Here is a 19,080-nt window from a genome sequence, read left to right on the forward strand (position 1 = left end):
GATGATCCCTTCTGGCCTTAAAGTCTATGAGCATATGTTATATGGTTATAAGCAACCAATTAACTTATTGGACTCTAAGACCGTTTACTGAATCATCATTTGTTAACACTAAATAAGCCATTTGCTAGCGTGCCTTAACATGGTTTCACAAGAGAAGGAGAGGGTTTTTCTAGCAAGTGGTGCAGGAGACAGAAGCCAGGAGTCCTGACTTTCAATTCTCAGCTTTCTCTCGGACTCACCGTGAGACCTTGGGCAAATCATTCAGTTTCTCAGTGCCTCAGTTTACCCATCTTTTAAACATGGATTGTATTTGGTGACCTCACCGGTGTCCACAGAGGATTAACATATGTGTGATGTGCTTTGAAGTGTGACGTGCTTGCACAGGATAATTAACATTTTTAGTTTTCCCACAGTGATTCCGTCAACCTTAAGTTATTCACACTGTGAACACCCTCTCATGAGTACCTCTCATTCTGGCCTTCTGCTTAGTGGGAAGTGCTTTGCACCTTCATATGCAATATAAGTCACATGTGTAACACCTTTCTGTTTGAAGAGACTACAAACACGGAGCATCAGGACCAATGTGGTGTTAGACAGCAAGGGGCCACCATGCTGTTTTCCTTTAGTCACTCACTTCTGGCATGATTTCAATCTTCTCGTAGCGCCGCTTGAACGGGAGACTCAGCACCTCTGCTCTGCGGTAGGACATTGCCGGCGGCTGGCAGTCTATCATCAGGTCTGTGCGATGGGACTGGGTGGGTGGAGGCTGGGTGTACTGCTCTGGACAAACCACATGGAGAGGCTAGAAGAGAAGAGAAGATGGTGGTGAAGATAGACGTCCAACTGTCAATGTACAGGGCCCTAGAAGGTGTATATAATGCAAGTACTGACTGCAATTATAAGGTTTGTAACGTGTTTGTACATTAGTAATATACGTTAGTTGTGTTCCAGTAGCACCTAGACGCCCTTAGTCAGGATTGGAGTCAGCAGTTCAGGGCTGGGACAGTCTGTTATGTGTTTATATAGTGCCTAGCACAATGGACCCTGACTGGTGTCCTAAGGCAGCATTTGAATACAAATAAATGTCAATAGTTATGCCAGGTGCTGTACAAACAAAACTGAAGACAGTCCCAAAAACCTTTCACTCGAAATAGGGACAAAATGCCACAGGTGGCTGTAGAATACAAGGGGGTGGAGAGTGGGAAGATAAGGGTGACAGTAGGAGGAATATATGGTTGCATATATTAGCCAAACAGACAATTTGGAGGCTTCATAGATTTTTTTAAAACTAGATATATTAACAGATCACTAATAGGCTGTTTACTACAGGGGTCATGGTAGAGGCGTGGGTCTGATGGACAAGGCAGTGTCTGTGAGAACTGATCAGAGGAGGAGGACATTCCACACCGAAGGGCAACATGGAAGAAGGTGCTGGTGGAAGAAGCGAACAATGGAATCTGCCATCATTCATGGAGTGAAGGGGAAGATAGCCAATCATCTCTTCACATTGCGATGCTGTTCTTTCACAGCTCTTCACACTATCGTGCGTGTTGGATGTGCTGAAGAGGGAGCCAACAGAAGAACCCAACAGGAGGGGGGGTGGGGGTAACATGATTGAAGGGATGAACCAGGAAGAAAATTTTAGCAGCAATGTTTTGAATAGAAAGGGGTGGGGTGAGGTGAATGCCGGGAAGACTGAAGAGGAGACTGTGGTAGCCAAGGTGGGAGACGTCAGTCTGAACAAGAGCTCTGGCAGTCTGGCCGGAGATAAAAAAGGAAGCAGCAGGATTTGGATATGACCTGGATGTGCAGGCCCAGAAAGTGCAGTGTCCGTATCAAAGAGGAAGCTGTGATTATAGGTCTGAGGGACCAGGTGATGGTGGAGTTAACTGAAGTTAATGAAGCTGAGGTATCTCAGCACACCTTGTACTTTTGGGACATAAATACTTAGCACACACATCCAGGGCATATTTAAACAAGCAGGAAAGATTCAACAGGAAAAATGATTGTGTTTATAAACTGTTAAGAGGCTCAATCTTGGAAATGTGTGATGTTTTATGCTACATACCTACTGTTACTTTGCATAGTGAGCCGTTAAATGTTTAAAGTCCACTGTCTGGAGACTGGTGGCCATTTTGTACACATTTCAGTGCAGGCTGTTAGAAGAGGAGGCATATGCTGTGTGCTCTCTTATAGAGACTTGGCAAAACCAGAAAATACAAAGAGTCATTTCTTTAATATAAAGATCATCCACAGTGAAAGTATCCATTGGGTGGGTGGGTGTAGGTTTATAAACATAAAGGGAAGGCAAGAGAGATTTCATTACCTGGACTTCTTTGAGTAACTTGGACACCTGAATAAAATTCAGCCTTGTGTCAATGGGGCAGTAAACGCATTTCATAGCCAGAGGCTGATAAGGAGCTAGTGCATCCAAATACGAAAAGTCAGGCTCTGGAAGAGGGGGAAAAAAATGCAGAAGATATTTGATGTCTCAAGAATATTGCCAAAATTCCTCCCCCTATCACCACACCCTAGTCTAGGCGGGCTGTCGTTTGGCAATGTTAATTCACTTATGGATTTCTCTTTTTTCTCCCCTAGTTATTTTCAGTTAATTTGATGAAAATTATGCCCACAATTAGCCTTAGCTCAATCAAGCAGCAGAGCAGCACCATTTCATCTGAAAGCATTATTGCCTGCTTTTTCTATAACAAATTTAATCAAGACAAAAACAGCATCTCTTAGTTTTAATCAGATCCTAAAAAAAAAAAAAAAAAAAAAAAGAGCACAATTTACCATTTTTCAGTATCACAAACCCACCTGAGTGGCCTGGTTTCTCAGCCTGACAAAAATCCAACACAAACACTTCATATTTGAAGATGATTTTGCATCAGTATCACCTTCAGCAAATACATTTTCACCATTTTCCTCATAATTACTCCTTTTAGTTTAGGCTGGGTGTCAGTATTAGACTCATGGAAGAATAAGGAACTAATCACCAAATATTCTACCATAACCCTAGTGGATCTGTAGAGACCTGGATAACTCAGGGCAGCACGTAATAGGATATTCACCTTTTTTACCTCCATGCTACCAGCGCATTCTAGCACAGGTAGTAGTGGATGAAAGCTGTTGCCATCAGATGGCTGTTCTGCAGCTTATATGTGATTTTTGGTAGTGACCTCAAACTAGTTTCTAGGGGATCGGTGCTTCCTCACTAAACCCACAATGGCTGGTACTAACTGGCATCCTTGTTGGGCATGTACTTAAAGAGAGCCAGAAACTTTCCCCAAACTTCCATCACACTCCTAGGTCTTGTCTGCGCTAGTAAAATTCGGATCCATAGTTTTCCACCCGGGTAACAATTGCGGAAGTGTAAGTACAGCCCTGACACCGATTCAGAACAGAGTTAGGAGACATGGTGGTAAAAACCCAAACAAACACACACCCAACTCTTGTGGATTACTTCTTCCACCATTACTTGCACCTGTGGAGAACAATGGGAGGAAATTTGGCTGGGTTGTGCCCCAATCTCACTGGAGGGAACACTGGTGGAAGGATGTGTAAAAGCTTGCTCCATCACTGCCCTACCCGTGTGTGGAGAATAGGCTGTTCTTCGCAGTGCTCTCAATGACACCCTGACTGAACTAAACTCACTATAAGAAACCATAGCAGACGCAATGCTGCATATCTCAGGAGGCCTCAGGTAGGCTGGGTCAGGGCCAAGCTTTGGCCACCAGCTTTAGGGTCTCCTAATAGCATTGTGAAGCAGCTATATAAATAAGAGAACCTACTCTATTTCTGCAGATGTCAGAATGACTCCATTTTAGTATCTGACGGGACAACTGCTTCTCCTCGCAGGAAGGCTCAGAATGAAACACCGTCTCACTAAGGGCCAGATTACGATACCCTTGCTCATGTTGGGTAATACCTGACTGCATGAGTAGTTCCATTAATTTCCATGGGACTAACTGTGGAGTAAGGTACTAATCAACGTAAGGACATCAGAACCTGGCCCTGAATGAAGAAGTCCAGAATAGGCATGAGGTACGGTATTTCCAAAGTGGTATGCTGCTATATGGCAGCATTGCCAGCTATTGGAATCAGGGCTAAAGCAGTTAATGATGGAGTGACTACCCAGATAACACTGAATATGGTACAAGAACCCACAGCCAGTCACTCAGGAGGGCTCATGCTTTGCTTCCAAATAGGCCTCTGCTGGCTTTCATTAGTGACAAAATGTAGTGTCTGTTTAATATGGGGACTATGTCCTGCCTTTTCAACCGGGATGTACGTGACCATCTACAGAGCCTCCCATCTCCTCTCCCTATTTTGATCTTGTCCCAAGACCTTACCCTTTTATCTACGTGTTTGAAATTGCCACCCATCACCATAGTATCAGGGCACCTTCGACAGAAAAAAACAAAGTCTCTAGAACTTTTACCAATATAGGGACAGAACTCTGCTTGGGGCAGGCTTGGTGGAAAGGCTCTCTCACAGAGGAAGGCTTTGCAACATTTCTTAACGATGGTCAAACTCTAATCACCTCTGGAAGATTGTTCTCCTCAGAGGATGTTTCCTTCCTAGCTCTCATGTGCTTTGTCCTGGGCTTTGGGATCTGCATTGTCACAGAGGAATGCACCTGTCTCGGTAGTTCATAGATCACAATCAGCCTTTGCCACAGCAGGGGCTTGATCCATTAATTGCTTTGAAAATTAGGACCAAGGCCTTAAATTAGCGTCGGAAGCTGACTGTGGGAATGTGGAAGGACTTGAGCACAGGTTTGCTCTCAGCGCCTGAGCCAGGGAGACAGTAGGCTGCCCCGTTCTGGACAAGCTGGAACCTGTGTATCATCTTCACATTCAGCTTCAGATACAGTCAGCTAAAGTAATCCAGACTGGAGGTGACAACTCATAGATCACTGTGGCTAGGTCCCCGGCCACAAGGTAGGAATGAGGTTTCCTAGCAAGCTGGAGGTAAAGGGAGGCATTGTGGAAACAGAGTCTACCTGGTCAGCCCAGAGTAGCAAGAAGTCTGAGAGGACCCTGAGGTTTTGTACCACTTTGATGAATAAGGGCTGTGTGCTTCTGATGGAAGTTGAAGACAAAGTCTTGGCCAGCTCATCAAAGCATTTCCCTTTTTCAATCAGCATTGCTTCTGTCTTGGCAGGCTTCAGCTTGAGCCAGCTGCTCTTCATCCAAGAGCTGATCTCTTGAAGGCATTTTACTGCAGTACATACGAAGATCTTGCTTACAAAAGGCAAGGACTGGCTATGCAGGGCTAACAGGAATGAAATGCAGTATGAATTATTTGTCACTGATGTCAGTCCTGAGAGCCTCACTTGAACAAGCTCCTACTGAAGTCATCAAACCGGGGAACGAGGGAGGCCCTGGGAATCTGGTCCAACAAGAACTTATGACTTACCTGTAAATATAACGGTGTTAAGGCTAGATTTTCCCCACAGTTCCATAAAGTGCACCACATCCCCAAACCTGAGGGAGGGATGTCCAGTGAACACAACACATGGCTGTTTGAAATCGTTGCTGAAGTCTCCATGAATACTGGGATAGTGCTTCAGTTTGTTTGTCTGAATGAGCTGAAATAAAATAATAATGAGACTTTACCAACTTTTCGCACATCTATGCTTGGCTATTATATTATTGTGTGTTTGTGCATATACATACACACAAACACACACACATGAATACGCACCCCCACCCCAATATATGGCTGGTTATTTATAATATATTACCCAGCTCACTCCCATATATTCCATAGGACTTGAGCTCATTGAGTCAGTGCTGCAGTAAACGTTCTGAGGGAGGTGTGTCTGGAGAGCCAAGCACAGGACTGGAGCTGGGAACTTCCGAGTGATGCTCCTGACCTCCTGTCATACTATTCTGAGGTGTGGCTCTGCAGAGCTTCCACGTGTAGTGCTTCTCAATGATTTCCAGAGTAAAGTGACCTCAGTTTACTGGTAAAAAGCTGCTCTTTCTAGCTGCTGTCCCACCGAACACACTATGGGGTCCGAGAGTTAACGTGGGTTCTTTGCATGTTAAGTTAATGCTGAGAAATTCTGCCCTCAGCGACATCTGTCACTACTGGATTCAGATGTAACAGATTCAAATCACAGGAAACTCTTCTGATGAGCTACAAGAAGGAACAGACTCCAGCTTGCCCTCTCTTAGATAGGTTGGCTCTGCCAGACTAAAAGAAATGCAGTAAAAATTCCTTTTTTCCCTAAGGTCAGCCAACTATGATTGAATACACACAGGGAGCAGATCTCCTTAGTAAGATGGTGCAAAGTTTATGAAGGCACTTTTCAGAGTAGAGCTTTGCTTTATTTCCACTGCCTCTGGTTTCTCCATCTGTAAAATGAGGATCCAATTTGCCCAGAGTGTTGGGAGGAGACTGGATTTAATAAATAAATGTATCCTCTGGACACAATCTGATTAGATTCTCTCCATACTTATATGCCCCATCACCAGTCAGTATATAAAAGAGCGGGGGCTCTTAATTTAAAACCCCCTGAACACACAGTGCTGTCTGCTGCCAAGTGTAGCAGTCATTCAGGCGGTAGGAATTTGCAACACAGCACAATTTCCAAAAGCATCTGTGCTATTCTACAGAAATCCTGTACAATCCTGCTTGTGAGTGAATGGCAACTTGCATACCATGACTTATAGCCGAAGACCTTCATTCTGGACACCGGTCTTCATTGTATTACAGTCGATTTTAGAAGAGAAACCAAGAGGAAGAGTGTGTTAAAATAAGCATTTCATGGTCTTTCACTGCTGTAACTCTTGCCTTTCCAGAGCTCAGCTCCCTTTTATTTATCTATCATCTCTCGCCGTGTTATGTTTAACTCAGACTCTAAGCTTCTTGGGGCAGCACTGATCACATTTCTGTACTGCTAAGCAACATGAATGCCCATGCTGTAGATCATCAACACTTATGGGGTACACAATATCTGAAGAAGAAATAAAAACCATCATCCACCTACAAGTTCTGGACGTTGTTACTCAGGTTCAGCAGCAATGAACACTGTTTGCAACTGGTCAAGAAACCTGTAGTCAGTGAAGTACTGACCCTGGAGTACGCAACACAGAAACTTGCCCTCAATTCCAGGTTATGAAAGAAGCCTGGCTACACATTGCACAAATAAGTACCTTCTCCTCTTCTCTCACTTCCCACCGTCCCCCCTTTTCAGCTTCTTCTAAAAGGGCTTTCTGGCACAATTTTGTCTTTGATTTGTTTGGCCGTTGGTTTGCCTGCCTGCTGCCACACAAGCAATGTAACACTACACTGCAGCACAGAAATGGATCACAAGCAGGGTTTGACTGGCAGCACTACCTTTGGGGTCTGATGTACAGGATGACACTTCAAGCAGGTCCAGTCCATCAGATTTGCCACTTGGGCTCTTGGATCAGAGAGAATTAACCACGTCATCATAGAGAAAGGGCTTATGACTTTCTCCACGTCTTTGCAATATGCAAGTCTGAGGCACCCCACCTCCTGCAACTTGACAATAATATCAAATTCCAATTCAGCTTTTAAATGGAAAATTTAAATAATGCACCCAATGACTGCTGTGGCAGTTAATATGCACTCAGTCTTGCAAACACTCCTACAATTAAGCTGGTAAAGATTTCTGATTGAAGCATCTGGAGTGCAATATTTGGAATCTGAATGTTGCCTCCAGTAATAAGAGCTGGCTGCAGAGCGGCTTAGCAGACAATACGCAAAACAAGTTTTATCCTGTAAATGATCGGAATCTAATAGGGAAACAGTTCCAAAAGCTAACTGCGGCACATGTCAGAGCTATGTCAAAATCCTAAACCTGAAGTTGTAAATCTTGTTTCAGTGGAGTACGTGTGGAATTTCTACTCTGGAAACCAAAGTGGATTTGTGATGTGCCACAGAGCCAGGGAAAGGCTCCAGGAAAATTGCAGTAATTACTGACATTCCCTATGACTGGCATTTATAGAATACCTTTCTTCCAAAGATCCCACATCACTCCACTAGTACACAGCTCCACAATCACCCAGTCTACTATAACATTTACACACAGCACTCAAAGCTTTGCTATGCACTGCGGGAACCATTAAGTCAGAAGATTATCAAAGACCTGGCTTATTTTATCTGCATATGTTTAGTTGCATACACATGTGATGTACTATAAAATGTATCTTTATAAATGTACGCAAATTCTAGATTGTTCAAGATTATGTGATCATTTAATTTGTTGTGCGTCTCTGGCCATCTCATCTGCACTCTGCTCACAAATCCACCTTCCAAACTCCTGAGCACCTTCAAAGCAGCTTCTTGTGCTTATCATGATGGCCATAGATTCTTTAAATGATCACAAATGTCTTGGGCCTTGGTTTTATATCTCCAGCAGCACTGTATCCTCCAGCACAGTACCTAAGAACGGCCATACTGGATCAGATCAAAGGTCCATCCAGCCCAGTGTCCGGTCTTATGACAGTGGCCAATGCCAGGTTCCCCTCAGGGAACGAACAGAATGGGTACTCATCAAGTATGGGGGCATTCATTCAGGACTGATTCGAGAGGCTGCCACTTACTGAATCCCCACCACTGTTCCTTGCAGCACTGTGTGCTTCATGGAGGTCCCAACAAGATATTGACCAGGCCTCCTCCAAGTGGTGATATCTGATGAAACCATGGCCTGAGGTAGTATGACTGCAGGCCATACATAAAAACATTAGAGACCTCGCACACATGAGAAACACCTGGTTGCTTGATAATCTCTGGAATGATCCATTCTAATTATTCAATCAGAAAAAAAAAAAAAAGAGGGGAGAAAATTAAATCTGTAAAATGGGCCTAACGTCAAATACTTACTTCTCTGCCTCACCAGGGTATTAGGGGGATTTAATTGGTGAATATTTGTAAATGTCTTTGAGATCTGAAGATGAAATGGGCTACATGAAAACATTTGAAAACGTCTAAGATAAGAGAACAGTTTGCAGTGCAGTTCTAGCCATGTTTGTCCCAGGACAGGGAGACCAGGTAGATGAGGCAATGTCTTTCATTGGCCCAACTTCAGCTGGTGAAAGAGACCAGCTTTTTCACTTACACGGAAGAGCGCCTGTAATCTTGAAAGCTTGTCCCTTTCTCCAGCAAAAGTTGGTCTAATAAAAAGACATTACCTGACCCACCTTGTCTCTTTAATATAGAGAAGTATAACAATGATCAGCAAACCATGTTAAAAACGGCACCGTCTGCAACAAGCCAGGGTCAGCAGCATTGGCTGGTGCTTATCCAATCTGTATCTCCAAAATTGCGTCTTGAAGCTTTAGCTTTCAGCAGCATGAAACATTTAGGACCTCTCTTTCTGTGGAAAGATTCTTTATTGACTGAAAGCTTAAGAGATAAGAGACAGTAAAATGTATTGAATCTAAACTATGATGGTTTTTTTGTTGTGGGTTTTTTTTTAAAAAAAATCCCAAATGGCTAAGCTTCCCTTTAAAGCAGTAGACATGATTTACGGGGTCAGTAACTGCAACTATTAACTGGATAAATCTATGTAACCATTGTGTACCCTTTGTTCAGCAAAGCCAAAATTTATAGCTGTTTATTTTGCGTGCGTTCTGCATCCAAAAATTCTGATAGCTATGCCTCTATTTTATCAAGGAGGGAGGGAGTGACGCATGTGTTACTTCATCTTCCTTGTCCCCTCTATAGGCCACCTCTAACAGAGGCCTTTTGCTGTAGAATCGACCGTTCCTCCTGTGTCACTTAATTCCTGGTATTTATTGTTTTGAGTATGATGCACTGGAACCAGTATATGAAGGAAGGAAACAAAGATCAAGCTGAAGAATGCTAGTTTTTCCGTAGCAAACGATCCAAATTACTTCCAACCTAGCTACTTGCAGTCAAAAAACAATAGCCTATTTTCTAGCCATTTCTCCTTGGCAGTGAATTAAGCTAGTTTGGAGTACGGCACTCTTATTTCAGAATAAAAGCATCCATACATGAAGTTAAAGCAAGAATGGTTAAACTGCTCTAAACTCACACCCTACCTTATTCCAGATTAATTTTCATGTGTAGTCAAGCCCTTAGTCACATTTGAAAATTGTGTTTCTGGACTACAGTCAAAGCAGCACCCTGGAGGTAAAAGACTCCATCCATCTCTCTTTACTAATCCCCTAAACTCAAAACGTTTGTTACATTTTGTTTTTAACTTGGTAGAGGCTTCTAAAGTTCCCTCAGTACAAGCTCTTAGCCCTTCCAGTCACAAAAACTGCTTATGAAAACAAAACTGGTACAGCTGTATGAACAGAGGCGAGAACTGTCCAGATATTGGTCATCCCTTTTTGAATGTTTTCCTATCATATTGCCCTTTCCATACCTCTGTTCTTCCTCCTGAGAAATTACTGGCAGATACTAACTTCCTTGCAGCAGAGACTTGGGGCTTGTCTACGCTACCGCGCGGGGTAGATCTAAGATATGCAACTTCAGCTACGTGAATAGCATAGCTGAAGTCAACATACTTAGATCTACTTCCAGCGGTGTCTTCACTGCGGTACATCGACAGTTGACGCTCTCCCGTCAACTCCGCTTGCATTCCTTGTTCTGGTGGAGTACCAGAATTGATGGGAGAGCGTTCAGCAGTCAATTTATTGCGTCTATGCTAGATCTGATAAATAGAGCCCCGCTGGATCGATCGCTGCCTGCCGACCTGGTAGGTAGTGTAGACAAGCCCTTGCAGACCCAGCCATTATGGAGAAGCTCACTTAAAAACCTTCCCATTTAACTGCTGCTCCAGTAAAGGAAAACAGCAGATTTTCAAAGCTGCTCAAGGCATTTGAACATCCAGTTTCCATTAATTTTATTACTAGGTCACTTTGAAAATCTTAGCCTATGTTTCTTGCTTGCAATAGTGGAAGAGTAGGATTCCCTATACAATCAATTCAGTGACATTAGGAAACAGATCACTTTCCAGGAGAACAACAAATTCTATGTAATGATCAAGGGGAGGAGACATGCTAAATATCTACAATTACATGAAAGGCATAAACAACAAGGAGGGAGAGGAAGTGTTTAGGGTGCTCTGAGGGGTAGAATTCCATGTCCATCTTATGTCATCCCATCTCACAAAGGATACAGCAGAAATAAGGGGGTTCAGAGACCAGTGACGAGAGTTAGAGGCTTGGAGAGAGTGAGCAGATTGGAAAGGCTTAGTTTACAGAGGAGACAGAAGAGGGGATAGGGCCAAGGTGTATGAATGGTAGAGAAGGCAAGTCAGGTACTTCTGTTTACCTTCTCATATAATAGGAGTAATGGGACAGTCAAGCAATGAAATGTTAAAGGCAACACACTGGCAACTGATAAAAGGAAATAAATACTTTTCACACTATGCATAAACCACCTGGGTAACTCATTGCCCCCAAGGTATTGCCCCAAAGACAGAAGCTTAGAATGACAAAAACCAAAAAAAGAACTAGACATTTATCTGGGTAATGAGAACTTCCGGTTTCAGGAGCAGACTGGACTCTGCTGCCTATCCTGTATTTGTTTGTGAATAGAGGGCATCAGTTTCCAGGACTGCCCTCTCCCACTGGCAAACAGCACCAAGCACATTGCTGCTGCTCATCTAAATAACTAACGTGTATTTGAGTAATTTCTCTTACTCTATTCTCCCAAAGATGCTCTGAGCTCATCAACTGATCTCTGTTCAGATGCGATAAACCTACCATTGAAAAAAGCACCACACAATTATTCTATCAGCATCCTATCTAAATGCTGTTTCCATACAAGTGATAATTTAATTCCTGTTTCTGATACTCATTAACAATGCCCTTGAAGTTCCCTTTGAACAGTCCCCTTCCTGTGAAATGATTGATTCATGGATTTAAAAAGAAATTGTGTATCTACACACACACACAGAGGAAGGATGGTTTAGCGGTTAGGACTCTAACCTAGAACTTGAGAGAACTGGGTTCAAGTCCTTGCTCCATCACAGGTACTGCCTGTATGACCTTGGGCAAGTCAGTTAGCCTCTGTGCCGCTGATCCCCCTCTGTACAGTGGGAACATTAGTACTTCCCTACCTCACAGAGGCCATATAAATGCCTTGCACAGATATTCACACACTGCCTCAATTACCAGAGTTTTTTCCTTTTTTTATATTTTTTCAGTCTAGCGAAAACCACCAAAATCAAACCAGATGCACCTCCACCCCTTTTACACAGCATGGTAATATTAAACCAGCAGTGGACATAGGAGCACAATAAGAAGGATTGCGTTGCAGATCAGGGAACCAATCAGGCTAGTAGCGGATAATAGCATTTGGGTAGTTTTCAGGGAGGCAAAGAGTAAACAAATGCACAGTGGAGAGCCCTGGAGCCTGCACACGGATGTGGAAGTGCTTTGGGGGGTGGGTTGTAGGTGCTTACCGTTTTTTTTTAATAAAGTTGGATCCATGTATTTTATAAAATAAAAGAAAGCAAACTTGGGGGCTATAAATCTGATCCGTGTGTTCTCCTGAAGTGCACCTCACTCCAGTAACTTATGACCTTACCAGAAGCCCTAGATCAGCAGTTTTCAAACTTTTTGAGCTCAGCTGAGCTCCCCCCACTTTTGAGTTACAATTTTTGGTTACCCCACCTCCCAACCCAGATAAAATGAGGCGAGTCAGGGGGTGGAGGTGGTGTGTGGCTGGCCCAAGCTGCCTGGCATTGCTGCTCACTCCCATGAGCGGGGGCACACCTCACAGTTTGAAAACCTCTGCCCTAGATGAAATGGCAGACTCATCGTGCACTTTTTTCAATGTGCCTGAGCACTTGTCACCACTGTAAAACCTGTATTTGCAAAGTGGTTAGTAAACGACAGGAATTAGCAATGAAGAGACCCATTAGATCCTTGATTCCAACACCAGGGGCCAGCAGAAGACAGTTCAAATCCCCAGGGCGCGCACCAGTTGCAGCTACAAACCCCTCATTTGTGTTCGAGGACATTACCGTGGGATCAGCAGTACTCACTATATTATTTGTCCTTATTCATTACTTGTATTACCATAGTGCCTAGAAGCCCTAGTCAGGGACCAGGATCCCAGAGTGATAGGCACCGTACAAACACAGAACAAAACAATGGCCTGTCTATACCCGTAACAGTCCCAGTCAGGTCATTCCCGCAATGCATACCATTTACCATCAGAAGCCTGATCCAAAGCCCACTGTAGTAAATCTTTCTATTGACTTCAATGGACTGTATCAGGGGTATAAATTATTCCCACCTCCATAATTAGACTGTGTTGAAGTGAATTACCTGAGTTTTTACGAGATAGTGCTACAGCATCTTTATACGCTGTGGTGTTAATATAACAGTTTGGAATTAAATTGTTGCTGTTTATAGTAATTCCTGGAAGAAAGACACTGTTTTAGCTGTAACATATCCTCACCACTGTCCCCAGGGTGATTTTACTGCTTCTTTTGTGGGTGAGGGGAGAAAGGTATTTTATATTAAAAGCCAGTGAAACTGACAGTCTAGGCTGCAGGCAAAGAATTTTTAGCTCAGATCCATGGTTCATATGGGTTTTGAGAGGTCTTAGACCACAGGAACTTTCTTACTGGGATAGATCAATCTCTCATCTTAACACTGGAAATATTCTAACTGTAACTCACAATTTTCAGAGATCAGAGTAATTAACTTAATCTACACATGGAGCTGACAAATTTGTTAACAGCAGTAAAGTAGTTTGGGGGTATCTGATTATCAACGGGCTACCCAGGAAATTAAAGACACTCCACTAAAATCAGAGGATGCAGTTAACACAGCATAAACATACACCCACCCATCATGACAGACTTAATTAATCCACCCGTTGATGGTGGATGTTTTTTCACCAAGCAGTTTATTGTGTGTTGTGGAAAAAAGTTGTGAAGCCTTAAAACCTTTGGTAGGCGGTAGCATACGGAGAAACAGAAGGCACTTCAGAGACATTCTATGGACCAACAAGGACACTTTGGAAAGCAGAGAGATGCAAGGTAAATTAGGAAGTATGGCTGGAGTGTCTTGCACTCTGAGAGTAGGCTTTGGAACTTAATTTACTAGGGTAAGTTTTTAAGATCAGTGTGTGGGTGTTAGCTATGGAAGTTTCCATTATTCTTGATTCCCTGCATACCCTGCTTGAAATATAGTCCAGCACCTGGAAAGAGTGAACGCTAGGGACCAGATCCTACTCCTATTCAATGGGAACGTTGTGACTATTGAGCCTACAAAGTGTAGCCCTATTGCAAACTCATATAAAAAGTATATAAAAGTTCATAAGATGATACAATAACCAAGAAAAACAGGTCAAGTTGTTTACAACACAATGTTGTAACAAGTGCAAGAGAACCAGACAAAGAAGCCAGATTAGTTTAAATCAAGACGGCCACGCTGATAAAATCCAAGGACTGCTGAAATTAAGCTTGGTAAAAACAAAACAAACAAACAAACCAGAAGATGTGGAATCACAAGTTAATAGACCAAAATTGGTGTGACAGCTATGAGGCCTAATTGCTGGACAAAATAATGAGGGCAATGAACTAGGATGCCCACTTTTCCCCCTTTTGGGTTTCTTAAAGAGAGACTTTGGAAAAGACTTGTTCAGATCAGTTCTCCCACTCATCTCCCGACCCACCTTGCATCCCAGCCCATCCCCCTGAACTGCCACTCATTTCGACTCATCTAAAGGACTTTCTTCCTGAGAGAAAGGCTGGCTGGCTGGCCTTAAGCTTGTTCAAGGAATTTTGTTGTCACCTATGAGTGCTGAAAGACATCACGTTATCATGACATCCAATCCTTAGCCCATCAGTGGGGATTTGCAAATGCCAGCACTGCAGAGGCATATAAGGTCCTGCTTCATTTTCCCTGCCCTTGTTGTGTTATTTTCTGCCCCCCTTTGATTCCTTTTAGCCTCTCTCTCACTCTCTTGGCTTTTCATCAAATCCTGAAGTCAACTAAACTGTATTCATCCGAGCCTGCCCTATTTAAGAAGAAAAGATCCAATCTGACGACTCCCAAACCAGATCATAAGCCAGGATCCAAACAGCAGGTGTTGTGGCCGACTTGCCAGCCAAAAGCATTCACTCATAGCTAACCAGCAGTCCAGCGTTTCAAAATCCATCAACAAAAGCCATATTTCATCCATCATTTCTACTGTCTCTTCTCCACCTTGTGTCTGTTAAGAACAGGATAAGTAAATGCCTGCTACACATCAGGACTGAGTAAAATTAATCCTTTCTTCATCAAAGAAAGGTTGTTCTGAAAATAAGACTGATATTTTGCCTCCAAAAGGAGAAAGTCACAATCACGATTAAAGCCTACGTTTATTTTGCATAATCACTCAATCACAGCTTCAATATAAAGGTCTGCTTTAATTTCTTGTTCCTTCTTGTGTTTAATCAATAAACTTTTAATTGAAATAAATGTTTTTGTGCATTTGCCAAGGAACCAAGTAAAACCAAGGCCCCTTTTTAAAATAACTCCAAACCTACCTAATATCGGACAGTGAAAGAGTTTATAAACACCTTTAAGATCAATATCCATATCACAGGAACCTACAAGGCCCTTAAAGCAAGGTATACAGGTGGTGGACAGTGGAGATTTCCAATCCATTACCAAGGATGGGTCACTGGTCAAACCCCTCATTAGAGCAAAAGACTGTGGTGTTGGTCAAGGCGTTTAATCTGAGGCCTCCACCTGTGTGACTGCAGCTATGCACATTCAAGCATTTACACATGTTTTTGAGCACAAGCGATGGACTTTATACACACAAGCCAGCCTACAAAATGTGCATGCGCAAAATGGCTCAATTTCTGATATAAGATAGATAGAGGCTCTTCTGAAAATTTAGCCTTTTTCTCTCAGAAAGCCACCTCTACCTGCACTCATCAATCCTCACCCCTGTGCCTCCCGTTCACTCTAATTGGAGTTATATTGGTTCCCATCAATACATGGATTCTCTATAGAAGTCTCTTTGAAGGCAGAAGTTGTGCCACATCTATTTAAGTTTTGCTCCCGAGATGCACATCTTGATTCTGCAAGGATCCTAAAGGGCCAGCAGTCAAGCAACCTTACTTGCTTCAGCACCATGCTCACCCAGGACACTTCTTTGCAAATAGCAGGCAACACTGAGCACTTATGATTTAAGCTCCTTGTATACCGATAAGGCATCTTGAAATAGAGGATTAATAGTTTCTTAACACTAGACAACATGAGTGCCCATCAGTTAGGAAGGTAGCTTCATCCCCAACAGCAAGGTTTCATCTCCATGCACTTTGAGATTAGTGGCTTGGTTTGAACAAAGAGCATATTTCTACTCAGAGTTCAATAAGGGCAAACAAACGTGTTGATATCAGACCCCTTTCCATGAAGGCAGATAAAATGGATGAGTGCATATTACATAGTAACATTTTCATCAGGCTTACGATAATAACGGCAGGTTAATGGTACATTCTGACATCTTCCTCCCCAAAACCTATTTTTATAAATAATGGAACGAAAGCCAAATTGCGTGACCCACGGTAAAAAGGACTATTTCACAGATCCAAAAGAATTAGTCACAGAAAGAGAATGGGCTCATGGAGCTCTGGCTTTTAGGAAGCCACCTAATCTTGGCACTGATCACACATGGTGCCTCCGTAGTTGCTTACCTCGGCATGAGGAAAGGGGGGTTCCGGGAGATAAACCTTCGTCTGTTTATTATGACACAGCCTTTAAAAGGAGGGGAAAAAAACGTGGGTTAGAGACGTGCAGGAAAACATACTGCAGTATCTGCTGCCATCTACCGTTAAGATTTTCTGGACAGTCATCCCACTTCCGTGACCTGCAGCAGCACAAAGCCTCGCACTTTAACAGGGGGCACTGGAAGATGCCTGGGGGGGTGGGTATTATGATCTAAAGAAGGTGTACATCAGTACAGGGCTGAAATTGCTTTAGAACTATTTTATAATAACTAGAGTCCTCTTGCCTGTGAAAATGGATATGTTATTCAGCATTCACTGACATCTTACATACAGTAGGACCTCACCGATTCTCATTCAATATCCTGCAAACCCCAATAACTCTCACAAAAAAAAAAAAGGTTTCAACTGTCTTCTCAAAGATTTCACCCCTTCCATTTGCCGTAAATTAGTCCCCCTGTATACATTTCATTATTGTGGGTATAAGGCTAGCAAACTGCTTCTCTCACCCCTCTAGGATGTTCACTGTCATTGGCTATTTTGCGTCAAGGGTTCCTTTCCCAAAGTAGATATTAAAAGCTATTGCCTGACTTCAGCAAGATCATTTGATTCATTCTGTCTTGGGAGGTGGAATAAAAGAGCAGATATGGCAGCAGTCTAGGTGACGATGGTGGACAAAGCCCTTGGTCTAGCAGACTATCGTGGGATTGTCAGACAGGAATTCCTCAGTTCTAACCCCAACTCTATCTGTGGTTTTAGAGACGTCACAGCCTCTGCCTCGGTTTTCTGTGAACAAGGTATATTTTACCTATTAAGGATGTCTGAGGATTAGTAGTGTTTCTACTGACTTTTGAAGATAAATTACCGTATAAGTAGGATTAAAGTATGTTTTAATCTTGTCTTGAATAATAAATATTCTAGAATTTCAGTAAACTATTAAGTGTCTGACTTCTGCAAACTATATGTAATTGACAAAAGAAGATTTCCACTTGCATGCTACGCTTTGTGCTGCCATACCACTGTACTTGTTAAAAAAAGTTTTTTTACTAACCAGTCTTGCAATTTTATAGCACCTATGTATATAGGAATCACTTGATTCAAACTATGTATATAGGAATCACTTAATTCACTAGTAAAGTACAGCCACTAGTCAAATAAAATACAGCAGCTGTTTAACTGCAGTACTATTCAATGGGCATAAATTTAGAATACCTACGCTGAAATTTGGTTAGGGCCCAAAAGCTAGATTCCCCTACTCTTGCTTAAAGTAGCATGGCCTCTTAATCCATCAGATTTTATCCTTTCCTTATCCAAATACTTCCAGAAGAATTCACTCAGCTCAATTTCTCCCAGTGCACCTTGTTTTTCTGTCTTCCAGATCGGAAGATCTCTGAGGCATGGATTAGCTTATTTGTGTCGTACAGGATCTTATTATTGCTTAACAAATACATAATAATCACAAGTGGTCAGGCCCTCAGTTCTGTGACTCATCCGAATTAGGAATATAAAGAAACCTCACCAGTTTGTGTAGTTGGATTGCTGTATGCTCCTTGGAGCATTGAGTGAGACTCACAATGGGCAAGAAAAACACATCTGAAAGTCACTCTGAGGAAGTGCATCATTTACTCATTGGCTCTGAGTGCCAGTGTCAAACATATCTATGTTTTTTAAACAGATTCAACATACATACTACTGGAATGAATGCCACCCTAATTATAGGGCACCTTTGCTCACCTATTCCTGTAACTGAAAAGGCGTGTACATAATTCCGATCTCCTTCGTGTATATCCAGAATTCCGTGTATATCCAGAATGACAGAATCTGCAGCTATCAGCACTCACTATGCACACGTTTACTGTAATGTGTACGGTGGAATCCAGCCTGACAGAGTAGCCCACTAACACTTACCACTCGGCAAAGATCTGGGAGAACTCCAGGGAGCTGTTGGCAACAGGTGAGATGAAGTAAAAGGGGACATTGGAGAGTCCTGCAGAGTCGATGTACTGATACAGACACTCCAGCAGGTCATATATCACTCCAGAAGGATAACATGGAACCAGGACATTTCCTCCATTCCGGACAGTCATAGCTTGAGGGAGAAAGAGAAGGGAGAATTAACAGGTTTCAAAAAGTGCTTTTCAGCCCCAAAAGCTCTGCAGGGCACAGAAAAGCAGCTATCTAGATAACTGGTGCACAACATGTTGCTTAACAGAGTGAGTGATGTGTGCAGACAGATTTCTGACCCCTCAAGACTTCACAGCCTTAAGGGGACAAAATCAGATCCTCCTCCTGCAAAAGCACAGCTTTGAGCAAAAGGAGCTTCTGTTAGCCATGGGACCTATGATACACACTTGCGCCTGTCTGACACTCCATCCAGTAGATGGCAGTGC

General features: G+C 42.8%; 1 protein-coding gene across 6 annotated transcripts in view; it reads right to left on the reverse strand.

Moving 5' to 3' along the window:
- Nucleotides 1-19,080, reverse strand: part of INTS9 (integrator complex subunit 9) — an 80,751-nt gene that overhangs the window by 16,154 nt on the left and 45,517 nt on the right. For all 6 annotated transcript variants that reach the window (XM_007063249.4, XM_027825685.3, XM_043542081.1 and 3 more), the window contains 5 exons: nucleotides 18,599-18,779; nucleotides 16,661-16,721; nucleotides 5,422-5,593; nucleotides 2,327-2,451; nucleotides 635-802 (listed from right to left, as the gene is read on the reverse strand). In XM_007063249.4, coding sequence (XP_007063311.3) covers nucleotides 635-802; nucleotides 2,327-2,451; nucleotides 5,422-5,593; nucleotides 16,661-16,721; nucleotides 18,599-18,779 — 707 coding nt within the window. The remainder of the gene's footprint in view (nucleotides 1-634; nucleotides 803-2,326; nucleotides 2,452-5,421; nucleotides 5,594-16,660; nucleotides 16,722-18,598; nucleotides 18,780-19,080) is intronic.

Source organism: Chelonia mydas, chromosome 3 (assembly GCF_015237465.2).
Source record: "Chelonia mydas isolate rCheMyd1 chromosome 3, rCheMyd1.pri.v2, whole genome shotgun sequence".
Classification (NCBI taxonomy): domain Eukaryota; kingdom Metazoa; phylum Chordata; order Testudines; family Cheloniidae; genus Chelonia; species Chelonia mydas.